Source organism: Salmo trutta, chromosome 29 (genome assembly GCF_901001165.1).
Source record: "Salmo trutta chromosome 29, fSalTru1.1, whole genome shotgun sequence".
Classification (NCBI taxonomy): Eukaryota; Metazoa; Chordata; class Actinopteri; order Salmoniformes; family Salmonidae; genus Salmo; species Salmo trutta.
In genome coordinates, this window is record NC_042985.1 from 25,969,457 (window position 1) to 25,982,562 (window position 13,106).

Genomic DNA, 13,106 nt, shown 5'->3' on the forward strand with positions numbered 1-13,106 from the left:
ATGATTTTGGCACGTTATTTTATTTATATTTCGCTTTTTTAATCAAAGTCGAGATAAGTGCTGCAGGGTCAGGATGGTGTTCCTTAAAGCCTGGGCGTACTTACAGCACTATTGACTGACCGCAATTCATTTGTATTCTGCTTTGCATATCATATGATGAGTCACCACAAAGCGCCACTAGTGGGCAGTCAGGTCAACCGGTTGGAGGGGGAGAGAGTGGGCTCAGGGTCAACCTGTCCCACCGTTGTCAGTTGAGGAGAATGGCTCTGTACTGGACCGGCCGAACAACAAAACGTTCTGCCCTGACAATGTGTTCTCTATTTCCAGACAGAAAGCTGCCATTGTCCCTGCAGTGAATGCCCTCTCATTCAGATGCTAATCAAAAGGCCTTTGCGAATGAGAAGCGAAGAAAGACAAAGTTGTGAAAGCTGGCGGAAATGGGAGTTAGAGTCAGTCACGCCTTTTCATTCTTCATTCCATCCCTCCACCATTTGTCCTTCCTCTCTCTCACCAACCATTTGTCCTTCCTCTCTCTCACCAACCATTTGTCCTTCCTCTCTCTCACCAACCATTTGTCCTTCCTCTCTCTCACCAACCATTTGTCCTTCCTCTCTCTCACCAACCATTTGTCCTTCCTCTCTCTCACCAACCATTTGTCCTTCCTCTCTCTCACCAACCATTTGTCCTTCCCTCTCTCTCTTCAACAGGAAAGAGAATTCTAAAATTAGGTGCCACAGTTTGTTCAAGGAAAAAAGCCTCCGCCACAAAATGAACCTGTTTGAAGTGCATTTGAAGTGTGTCTTTGATGTCTGAAAACATCCAAGTGCAGACAGGATATCTGTGAGGAGAGACTCATTAATGGGTGGATAAAGACGTTCCCAGGAACAGCAGTTTGTCTAAAACAACTGCTGAAACCTGAATGTTACACTGAATGGGTTGCGGCGGCAGGTAGCTTAGCGGTTAGAGCTTTGGGCCAGTTACCGAAAGGTCGCTGGTTCAAATCCCCGACCAAACAAGGTGAAAAATCTGACGATGTGCCCTTGAGCAAGGCACTTAACCCTAATTGCTTCTGTAAGTCGCTCTGGGTAAGAGTATCTGCTAAATGACAAAAATGTAAATGGAATGAAGTTCTCAAACAGGTCTAATGGAAGATTGTCTTTACCCAGTCCTCTTGTATCAATATGGATTTGATACTTCATTGTGTCATAGGAATGTAGCCAAAGTCAGATTAATAAATGACTCAACTATGTGTTAATGTACTGCTGATAACATGACACGCTATGCAAATATAAATATGATGCACCACAAGGAGGCAGTGTGGAGCATGTTAACCCATAGTGGTACCTTGTGGCACAAATGAGGTAAGAGTATCTTTATAGGAGAGCTGCCATCAGCGCTATGACCGGACTTCACACGGCAGCATGACTTGACAGAAAATCTCTGTTTGGGGCATCGGCATTCGCTTCATAGAGTAGTGAAGGAAAAAAATATGAAATGGGGCCCTTCATGTAATGTCTCAGGCAATATGATCTGCTAAGGAAAGAAGAAGAAAAATGTGAAGAGCACAAATAATAGGTAGGGCATAACTACCTCAAATCCGGTACTGTGGCAGTCGCCAAGCCCTGCAGTACTATTGAGGGGTTCAGATGACAGCCTGTTATTGGATGACACTGAGAGACAGAGAAAGGGAAGAGGAACAGAAAGGCTCTGTTCACACCCTCAGATAAACAGACAGAAAGAGAGAGGGATGGGAGGAAGAATAGAGGGTGAGAGCTTTCTTGACACCTCATACACACATAGAAAATGAAAAGGGAAAGGAGAAAGAGAGAGTAGGCCTACATTGTGGAGAAGAAGCGTGAGAGAAAGGTTCTCTGATTGCAGGCTCATGCTGGGCTGGTTGTGCCTGTGTGTCAACAGGCAGGCTGGCTGTGAATCAGACCCATCTGAGGAAAAGAGGGCCAAGTAACACAGGGTGGGCCTCCACGCTGCTTCCTCCCTGCCTGCCTGAGGGGGCTGCTCTCTGGCCTGTACTGGGATGAGAGTGGGGTCAGTGGTCTCTGGAGCTTAGCCCACACCCACACCTCAGATCGACCTAGAATTGGTGGGCTGGTTGCTAAGGAAGACGACCCACTCCCTGGCACTGGGATTGGCGTCTCATCCTGACTCCGCATCAATCATTAGGGCTCAGCCTAACCCTAACCCTGTGTGTGTGTGTGTGTGTGTGTGTCTTGCCGCAGTGTCCCAGTGCAATCTTCCTCAGCTCCTCTTCCTCTGGCTCAGACTCATTCCACAGTTCATCTGACATGACCTTGACTTGACCTTATTCCTGGCTAAATGCTCAATGTACACTCCCCTTGGATAGACCTCTCCTTTGACAGCTCTGCATTGTATTTGAACCGTAGACCTCCACTCTGCTCAGTATGCACTCCACAGCCTTTAAGACCTTACCTCCAAGCCTAGAGAAACCTGTCCTGTCCCCCCCCCCATCCTTCAGTCCATTTAGGCACACATTCATCCATCCATCATCGTCCATATCGCTGCTCTCAAGAAATACCTACAGCAGAGAATCGCCTTTCAGTGTCACTATCTAAAGTCCCTGTCATGTCACAGTGTGACGCCTACTGTTCTCTATGATAGGGAGGGATGTGTATGCAGCAGAGGTGGAGAGAGAAAAGCTGGGACAGACGAGCCAGCATGGATTAGTCACTGTTGTCAGTGGCTGAACACAACTGTAATTAAAAAGAGCACAGCCATGGTACAGCTATTTACAGCTGCTACAGCCAATTCAATCCATTTCATGCTCATGACGGAAAAAATGGCTTTTCAAAGCGAATAACACTGACAATACTGTGGTGTTAACAAGCCATCCACTGTGCTTCCAATAATAACCATCTTTGCCTGCACAAAATGTGTTATTTGGTACAAAATTGTATTCCAACTGCTGAATAGGACAATGAACCCCTAATTTCTAAAGCTATATCCCTAAAAAAGGATCAACACTTATACGCACACCCAGAGTCATACTGTATGGGCAACATGGTCTGAATCAATATAGCAAAAGCCTTAAAGAACATGTCCTTTAAGTCTATAAAATATGGCTGTCATTAATGTGATAGGTAGAACTCATTTTAGTGCTGTTGGCACCATTACTTCAGCAGACCTGCAGGGTGACTGGCAGAGGAGATCAGTGAATCAAGTATACTCACTGATGTCCCCCTCGTGGTAGATGACTGAGTGGTAGGGCACGTCCTTGTCTCTGAGGTACCTCTCCGAGGGCTCCACGTAGTACATGCCCTGGTGGGTCTGGATGAAGCCTTCAAACCTGCCGTCCACCACCGAGCCGTGGGTCAGAGTGCCCTTCTCACCTGGAGGAGAAAGACTAGGTCAGGTGGCTGAAGAAGGGTGTTCAACTCAACTCTATTCAGTTGATAGGAAGAAAGTCAATGCTCAACATGTGAGAGAAACACACTCAAAACATACAGACCAATGCAAGCTGACAAACAGAACATAATGCGGACACACACACACACACACACACACACACACACACACACACACACACACACACACACACACACACACGCAGCTCTAGACATTGAGCAGATGGTAGACCGTGAGCTGTTCCTGGGGGGAACACCGTCATGGACAGCGTCAGGGTGGAACGAAGCATATCCCGGTCTGTCTGGATCATAAAGACTCATCCCTGCTCCCCTCATCTGACCTTCAAATCAGACAAATTATGACTTTTGTAATAAGAGCTTGGACTCTGGTTAGTGTCAGGGAAAACCAAAGAATAGTTTCTTAGGTAAAAGGCACAACTAAAGCTTGAAGAATCAAGGAACCAGTGAGAAAGAAGGATAAATGGAGTAAGAGGGAATAAAACAAAATGCTGTCAGGGCATAGCAGAGTCTATTAAACATCATCCGCCTTTGAACCAGACAGAGAGAGTCTGGCCGACGAAAAGGAATGGTTTTTCATTCAGTGTTTGTCAAGAGCAAGCTCCTTGAAAAACCTTTTCCATCAGCAGCTATGCAGGTTGGAAGAAAAACTCCCACTCCCAATTAACCTGTGTTATAAAAACAGCAGACTCTGGAGGGCTATAATTGAAAAGGACATAGATGACTGGCAACTCAATGGGAGAAGATAACTAAATCAGGGAGAGAATAAGACTTGTTTTCCTCAGGATAGGGAAGCCCAACTTCATTTTATCTGCTGCTCTCTTCAGTTCTGTATTGGTTGTGAAAATGTTGGAGCGTTTGTCTCATAGCTATCCTGAGGGACCATTGCAGTTTAGCGTAGACAGAGAAACACAGCCAACCAGCCAGCCAGCCTCTCTCCCCAGTTAGGTTTCTGTTTCCAGAGGAAAGAGGCCCAGTAGGCCCGCTGGGGGACGTCTGCTCTGCTCTCCTGCTGGAGATAACGAGAGCAGCAGAACACACAGCTGTCCCATGGAGCATCCAGCTTTCTCCCTAAATCTCTGTCTGTGTGTTCCAAGGGCCCAGTCCTCCCTCGTTTTTCCAGGCCCTGGCCATGCAGTTCGTCAGGATACATTGGGAAACTAACTGGTATTTGTAGCAGTTTTTATACTGAAAGTGAGAAAAACAAAGTGCTTTCCATTAATGCTACTGCTGTACATTAGGCACATATTAGATTAATAGCAAACCACAGTCAATAACAGAGGTGCTTGCTCAAAATAATGCTGTAAACTAGATTACCTCCATCTAAACAAAATCAGCAGGATACTAGGGAAAGGAATGTTGAGCTATGCTGAGACCATTCATTGACAGTAATAACTGTCACTTTAGATGACTTCATGTGTCATTTCTGCTGTCCCATTTTCTTCATAATACATGAATAATACTTTCCCCACAGACAGCTTGGAGATCAGCGTGAGGACCAATTTGATCTATGTTGTTTTATACTGGGCAGCACTTGGTAACATTAAAGACGGCCCTATGGTTTGGATATAATTTCAGGGACTGATTCTCCCTTCTGATCTCCAGAAGGCACAGCTTGGGCACTGCTCATTTGCCCAGAGAGGAAGCCCTTTATCTGGGCATGAAAGGCCAGTGCAGAGAGGGGTTTAGACCCATCCTCTGCACACATATGGATCAAGTCTGATTATTGTGCCAAGGAGTGCTCAGAACTCAGACACGGATACCCTCACAGCCTCAGAAAAGGGAGTACAAATAATTCCTAGTTAGGAGAATACAGAGTGTCCCAACGGCAACTGAAAAGACTTATGTCAGAGAAGGAGAGAAAAGAACACGCAACACTAATGAGAGCTGGGTTAATGTGGCCATATAGACAGTGGAAATGGAATATTCTTTACCCCTGTACCTAATCAGAAACCCTACTGCAGTCCAGACAGAAGCAGCTTCACTCCAATTATGAGAATTCCAGTAGACTGGGACCAAGGTAACCACCTAATTTAGTTCATGAAAATGCTTGGTCCCCAAAGTGCTAAGTTGGCTAATGTAAAGTAAGGAGAGTGGAGTCTGCTGGTCTTTATGAGGGGCAAATGAGAAAATGAATGAATAGGCCCATCTGATCACACATAATGGAGAGGTCTGGTCTCTGGCTCTCTACTAGCTTACAGTACTTCACTAGCAGATGGGTTCTACTCCCATCCCAGTACAGACAGCTATTAGCTACAGGTGGAGGAGAAAGGGACTCAAGGGAGAATGGAACTTGGGATATGACCTATTTACCTCCAGTTCATGGTTCTTCAATTATCAGGCAGAGGCCAACTGATGAGCAACTGCATTTAACACAACACACAATGCCGGAGATGTACAGTGCCTTCAGAAAGTATTCACACCCCTGGACCTTTTCCTCATTTGGTTGAGTTACAGCCTGAATTTAAATTGAATTAAATTGATATTTTTGGGTCACTGGCCTACACACAATACCCCATAAAGTAAAAGTGGAATTAAGTTTTTAGAAAGGTTTGTTTATTAATTAAAAATGAAAACCTGAAATGTCAATAAGTATTCAACCTCTGTTATGGCAAGCCTAAATAAGTACAGGAGTAAACATTTGCTTAACAAGTCACATAATAAGTTGCATGAACCAACTGTGTGCAATAACAGTGTTAAACATGATTTTTGAACGACTACTTTATCTCTGTACCACACACATACAACTATCTGCAAGGTCCCTCAATCAAGCATTGAATTTCAAACACAGATTTAACCACAAAGACCAGGGAGGTTGTCCAATGCCTCGCAAAGGGCACCTATTAGTAGATTGGTAAAAATAAAAAAAAGCTGACATTGAATAGCCCTTTGAGCATGGTGAAAGTTATTAAAATGCACTTTGGATTGTGTATCAATTAGGGATGCACGATATATCGGTGAAGATATCGGAATCGGACGATATTAGCTACAAATTCCAACATCGACATCGGCCCAATGTCTAGTTTAATGCCGATGTGCAAAACTGATGTCAAAGCTGACGTGCATACTTATATAACCTAGGTACATGACATAATGACGCCATGAAAAATGTAGGAGCTACACGTGAAACACAGCATTTCTAACCTAGCCCACAATGTCTGCTGTGTGGATCGAGCAGTGAACAAGCAGTGTCTTCTGCTGTTTCGGTTAGTTATTGTTTTATTTCACTGTAGAGCTCCTAGTCCAGCCCAACATGCCTTAGATAGCTCTTTTATCACACACCCCACACATGGGGAGACCTCACCTGGCTAAGCTGGTGTCTCCAGAGATGCAAGCTCTCATCGTCACTCAATGCCTAGGTTTACCCCCACTGTACTCACATCCTACCATACTCTTGTCTGTACATTATGCCCTGAATCTATTCTACCATGCCAAGAAATCTGCCCTTTTCATTCTCTGTTCCCAACGCACTAGACGACCAGTTCTTATAGCCTTTAGCCGTACCCTTATTCTACTCCTCCTCTTTTCCTCTGGTGATGTAGAGGTTAACCCAGGCCCTGTAGCCCCCAGCATCACACCTATTCCCCAGGCGAACTCATTTGTTGACTACTGTAACAGTAAAAGCCTTGGTTTCATGCATGTTAACATCAGAAGCCTCCCCCCTAAATTTGTTTTACTCACTGCTTTAGCACACTCCGCCAACCCTGATGTCCTAGCCGTGTCTGAATCCTGGCTTAGGAAGGCCACCAAAAATTCTGAAATTTCCATCCCCAACTACAACATTTTCCGTCAAGATACAACTGCCAAACGGGGCGAAGTTACAATCTACTGCAGAGATAGCCTGCAGAGTTCTGTCATACTATCCAGGTCTGTGCCCAAACAGTTCGAGCATCTACTTTTAAAAATCCACCTTTCCAGAAATAAGTCTCTCACTGTTGCCGCTTGTTATAGACTCCCCCCCCTCAGCTCCCAGCTGTGCCCTGGACACCATACGTGAATTGATTTCCCCCATCGATCTTCAGAGTTCGTACTGTTAGGTGACCTAAACTGGGATATGTTTAGCACCTCAACTGTCCCACAATCTAAGCTAGATGCCCTCAATCTCACACAAATTAACAAGGAACCTACCAGGTACAACCCTAAATCCATAAACATGGGCACCCTCATAGATACCATCCTGCCCTCAAAATACACCTCAGCTGTCTTCAACCAGGATCTCAGCGATCACTGCCTCATTGCCTGCGTCCGAAATGGGTCCGCAGTCAAACGACCAGCCCTCATCACTGTCAAACGCTCCCTAAAACACTTCTGCGAGCAGGCCTTTCTAATCGACCTGGCCCGGGTATCCTGGAAAGATATTGACCTCATCCTGTCAGTAGAGGATGCCTGGTTGTTCTTTAAAAAAGTGCTTTCCTCACCATCTTAAATAAGCATGCCCCATTCAAAAAATGTAGAACTAAGAACAGATACAGCCCTTGGTTCACTCCAGACTGGACTGCCCTTGGCCAGCACAAAAACATCCTGTGGCGTTCCGCGGTAGCATCGAAAAGCCCCCGCGATATGCAACTTTTCAGGGAAGTCAGGAACCAATATACACAGTCAGTTAGGAAAGCTAAGGCTAGCTTTTTCAAAACAGAAATTTGCATCCTGTAGCACTAATTCCAAAAAGTTCTGGGACACCGTAAAGTCCATGGAGAATAAGAGCACCTCCTCCCAGCTGCCCACTGCACTGAGGCTGGGAAACACTGTCACCACCGATAAATCTACGATAATCGCGAATTTCAATAAGCATTTTTCTACGACTGGCCATGCTTTCCACCTGGCTACCCCTACCAACAGCTCTGCACCCCCCACAGCAACTTGCCCAAGCCCCCACCCCGCACTTCTCCTTCACCCATATCCAGATGTTCTGAAAGAGCTGCAAAACCTGGACCCGTACAAATCAGTTGGGCTAGACAATCTGAACCCTCTCTCTCTAAAATGATCCACCGAAATTGTTGCAACCCCTATTACTAGCCTGTTCAACCTCTTTCGTATCGTCTGAGATCCTGCCGCAGTCATCCCCCTCTTCAAAGGGGGAGACACTCTAGACCCAAACTGTTACAGAACTATATCCACCCTGCCCTGCCTTTCCAAAGTCTTCAAAAGCCAAGTTAACAAACAGATCACCGACCATTTCGAATCCCACCGTACATTCTCCACTATGCAATCTGGTTTCCGAGCTGGTCATGGGTGCACCTCAGCCACGCTCAAGGTCCTAAATGATATCATAACCGCCATAGATAAAAGACAGTACTGTGCAGCCGTTTTCATTGACCTGGCCAAGGCTTTCGACTCTGTCAATCACCGCATTCTTATCGGCAGACTCAATAGCCTTGGTTTCTCAAATGACTGCATCGCCTGGTTCAGCAACTACTTCTCTGATAGAGTTCAGTGTGTCAAATCGGAGTGCCTGTTGTCCGGACCTCTGGCAGTCTATGGGGGTGCCACAGGGTTCAATTCTCGGGCTGACTCTTTTCTCTGTATATATCAACGATGTCGCTCTTGCTGCTGGTGATTCTCTGATCCACCTCTATGCAGAAGACACCATTCTGTATACATCTGGCCCTTCTTTGGACACTGTGTTAACAAACCTCCAAACGAGCTTCAATGCCATACAACTCTTTCCGTGGCCTCCAACTGCTCTTAAATGCAAGTAAAACTAAATTCATGCTCTTCAACCGATTGCTGCCTGCACCTGCCTGCCTGCCTAGCATCCCTACTCTGGACGGTTCTGACTTAGAATATATGGACAACTACAAATACCTAGGTGTCTGGTTAGACTGTAAACTCTCCTTCCAGACTCACATTAAGCATCTCCAATCCAAAATTAAATCCACAATCGGCTTCCTATTTCACAACAAAGCCTCCTTCACTCATGCTGCCAAACATACCCTCGTAAAACTGACTATCCTACCGATCCGGGACTTCGGCAATGTCATTTACAAAATAGCCTCCAACACTCTACTCAGCAAACTGGATGTAGTCTATTACAGTGCCATCCGTTTTGTCACCAAAGCCCCATATACTACCCACCAGTGCGACCTGTTTGCTCTCGTTGGCTGGCCCTCGCTTCATATTCGTCGCCAAACCCACTGGCTCCAGGTCATCTAAGTCTTTGCTAGGTAAAGCCCCACCTTATCTCAGCTCACTGGTCACCATAGCAACACCCACACATAGCACGCGCTCCAGCAGGTATATTTCACTGGTCATCCCCAAAGCCAACACCTGCTTTGGCCGCTTTTCCTTCCAGTTTTCTGCTGCCAATGACTGGAATGAACTGCAAAAATCACTGAAGCTGGAGACTTATATCTCCCTCTCTAACTTTAAAAACACAACCTTATGGAACAATCCTTGGAGCCCAGAGAGGTTAAGCATCAGCTGTCAGAGCAGCTTTCCGATCACTGTACCTATACACAGCCCATTTGTAAATAGCACACCCAACTACCTCATCCCCATACTGTTATTTATTTATTTGCACCCCAGTATCTCTACTTGCACATCTATCACTCCAGTGTTAACGCTAAATTGTAATTATTTTGTGACTATGGCCTATTTATTGCCTTACCACCCTAACCTTACTACATTTGCACAGCTTGTACATAGATTTTTCTATTGTGTTATTGTCTGTACGTTTGTTTATGTGCAACTCTGTTGTTGTTTGTGTCGCATTGCTTTGCTTTATCTTGGCCAGGTCGCAGTTGTAAATGAGAACTTGTTTTCAACTGGCCTAAAAATAAAAACAAGTCGAGCAGTCATTTGAAAGAGTAAGAAAATGTCAGCGAGACAACTCAAAGCTGAAATCCATTAAAGCCAAGATAATGGAATTCACTGCCCTTAACAAATCAACCGTTCTCTGTCGTGGATGATGTTGGCTTTCGCCGACTGGTCAAGCACCGGTACACACTAACAAGTGCACTATTTTTCAGACGTTGCCCTACCGGAGTAGTGGCAGTAATAGCGCCACTGCTATTAGCTTCATGACTGACATTCGGACCAGCGATATCAGCCCCATGAGCATGCAGAGTCTGACAGCACAGTGGGTCATCGAGGATTTCATACTGAGGAAAGTCGCATTTCATGCTCATGAACGTGCTGGTTGTCATACCGCTGCTGCCATTTCAATGGCATTTGAGAACATGTTTGAAACATGAACCCACTAGCTAGCCCCATTCGAACAACTGACTCGAGAAATAAGCTCATCAACGGCGCCTGCAGCAGACGTGATACCCTCTGTCATGGCATTGAAACGCCTGCATAACAGGCATTCTCTCTTTACTGTGTCGCCACCATGCTCGATGTTATGTACAAGGACCGCTACTTCGATGCAGACAAGAAACAGGGTTTACGTGAAATGTTACATACACAGCTGGACAAGATGGAAAGGGACACAGTGACAGTGCGCACTGAGGAAGAGAGGCCACGGACAGACAGAGCTGAAACTTGGAATCCTGGAAGAGAATGAAACGATTAAACAAATTAACAATGAAACAGCACAGCAAGTAAGTGAAATAAATAGGTTTTGATTATGTTTTACTGGTAATGGGGACATACGTAAATCCCAACAAAATAACTTTTTGGTCAGAGTGTGTGTGTGTGTGTGTGTGTGTTTGAGTAACCTTTATTTAACTAGGCAAGTCCGTTAAAGAACAAATTCGTATTTACAATGACGGCCTACCCCAGCCAAACCCGGACGACGCTGGGACTACCAATCACGGCCGGATGTGATACAGCCCGGATTTGAACCAGGGACTGTAGCGATGTCTCTTGCACTGAGATGCAGTGCCTTAGACCGCTGCGTCCATGTGTGTGTGTGTTAACTATTTAACTGTACTAGAATGCTTAAAAGGCCGCAAAAATGTTTAATATCGGTATAATTGTTTTGCAAGGAAAATATAGGATATCGGTAATCGTCAATTTTTTTTTTATCGGTGCGTCGCTAATATCAATACACCGAGCCACTACAAAAGATACAGGCATCCTTCCTAACTCAGTTGCCGGAGAGTAAGGAAACCACTCTGGCATTTCACTATGAGGCCAATGGTGACATTAAAACAGTTCGAGTTTAATGGCTGTGATAGGTGAAAACTTAGGATGGATCAATAACATTTTAGTTACTCTACAATACTAACCTAAATGAGAGTGAAAAGAAGGAAGCCTGTACAGAATACAAATATTACAAAACATGTTTACAATAAGGCAAGAAAGTAAAACTGCAAACAATGTGGCAAAGAAATGAACTTCATGTTCTGAATACAAAGCATTTGGGGAAAATCCAACACGACACATCACTGAGTACCACTATATATTTTCAAGCATGGTGGTGGCTGCATCATGTTATAGGTATGCTAGGCATCGGGACTAGGGAGTTATTTAGGATAAAAAGAAGAGGAATAGAGCTAAGCACACGCAAAATCCTAGACGAAAACCTGGTTAAGTCTGCTTCCCAATAGACACTGGGAGACAAATTCACACAAGACCAAATATACACTGGAGTTTTCTTACCAACACTACCTTGAATGTTCTTGAGTGGCCTAGTCACAGATTTGACTTGAGAATCTATGGCAATAATTGAAAATGGCTATCTAGCAAAGATCAACAACCAATTTGATAGAGTTTGAAGAATTTTAAACCAAATAATGTGCAAATATTGTACAATCCAAAAGCTCTTAAAGACTCCCAGCTGTAAGCGCTGCCAAAAGGTGATTAGAACATGTATTGACCCAGGGATGTGAAATGTTTGTATTTCATTTAATACATTTGCAAAAATTTCTAAAACCACGTTTTCACTTTGTCATTATGGGGTATTGTGTGTATTTAATAAATTGTTTGATTCAGGCTGGAACACAACAAAACGTGGAATAAGTCAAAGGATATGAATACTTTTGGAAGGCACTGTATTAGACAGAAAAGGGTTGAGAAGAGAAAGATGTTGCCACTTACTGCAATTCAACTCTGAGTGCAATCTTTTTCCCTAATTGCAGTATTCTACAGTATTACATTTTTGTAACACTTTGTTATTGCAGCAATTATGCCTTTGGCAAGCGGCCTTGCTTGCTGAAGCGTGATTGCATGATGATTACCCGACCACTATTTCTCTGAAGATTAGCAACTGCCAAAAAGCTCATCAAGCTTGGGGAACATGGTCTTTGAGGACAATATTGTGTGTTCCTTGCAGCGTTTCATCTCTCATATGGAAACTGTCCAGTTACAAAAAGAATGGGGGGAGCAAGGTTTTATATTTGATTTTGTAAAGCCTAAGGTTCTCTGTCATACATCAAGGCCTCGGTAAACATGAACATCATCTTCAGACTATTCCGTAAGTAAGCCAGAGTGAGTCTGGCAATTAAACTTATCAGTAACCACGTTTCCATCCACACTTTTTATGCGAGTAAAGGCATACCGTGTATATTTCAAAAATCACAACAGCTGTGATGGAAACTGGAAGTTTCGATTCAAGTTTATAAATGCCTACAGATCAAGTGTTTGTTTGACAGGTGGGATCTTTGTGTCTGGAAAATTAATTATGCAAGAAATGGTGGTAGAAATGACATTATGCGCAAATATTGATATAATAACCATCATATAGAAGTACACTTGGTGTCACGCGATGATATGGTGTGTGGTCCTCCCACTACGACTTGGGAAAACATGCAGTTTATTAGACTG

General features: G+C 44.4%; 1 protein-coding gene across 1 annotated transcript in view; it reads right to left on the reverse strand.

Moving 5' to 3' along the window:
• LOC115167240 (disintegrin and metalloproteinase domain-containing protein 10) overlaps positions 1-13,106 on the reverse strand; it is a 97,268-nt gene that overhangs the window by 21,182 nt on the left and 62,980 nt on the right. The window contains exon 4 of the mRNA XM_029721447.1: positions 3,207-3,365. Within this exon, the coding sequence (XP_029577307.1) occupies positions 3,207-3,365 (159 nt within the window). The remainder of the gene's footprint in view (positions 1-3,206; positions 3,366-13,106) is intronic.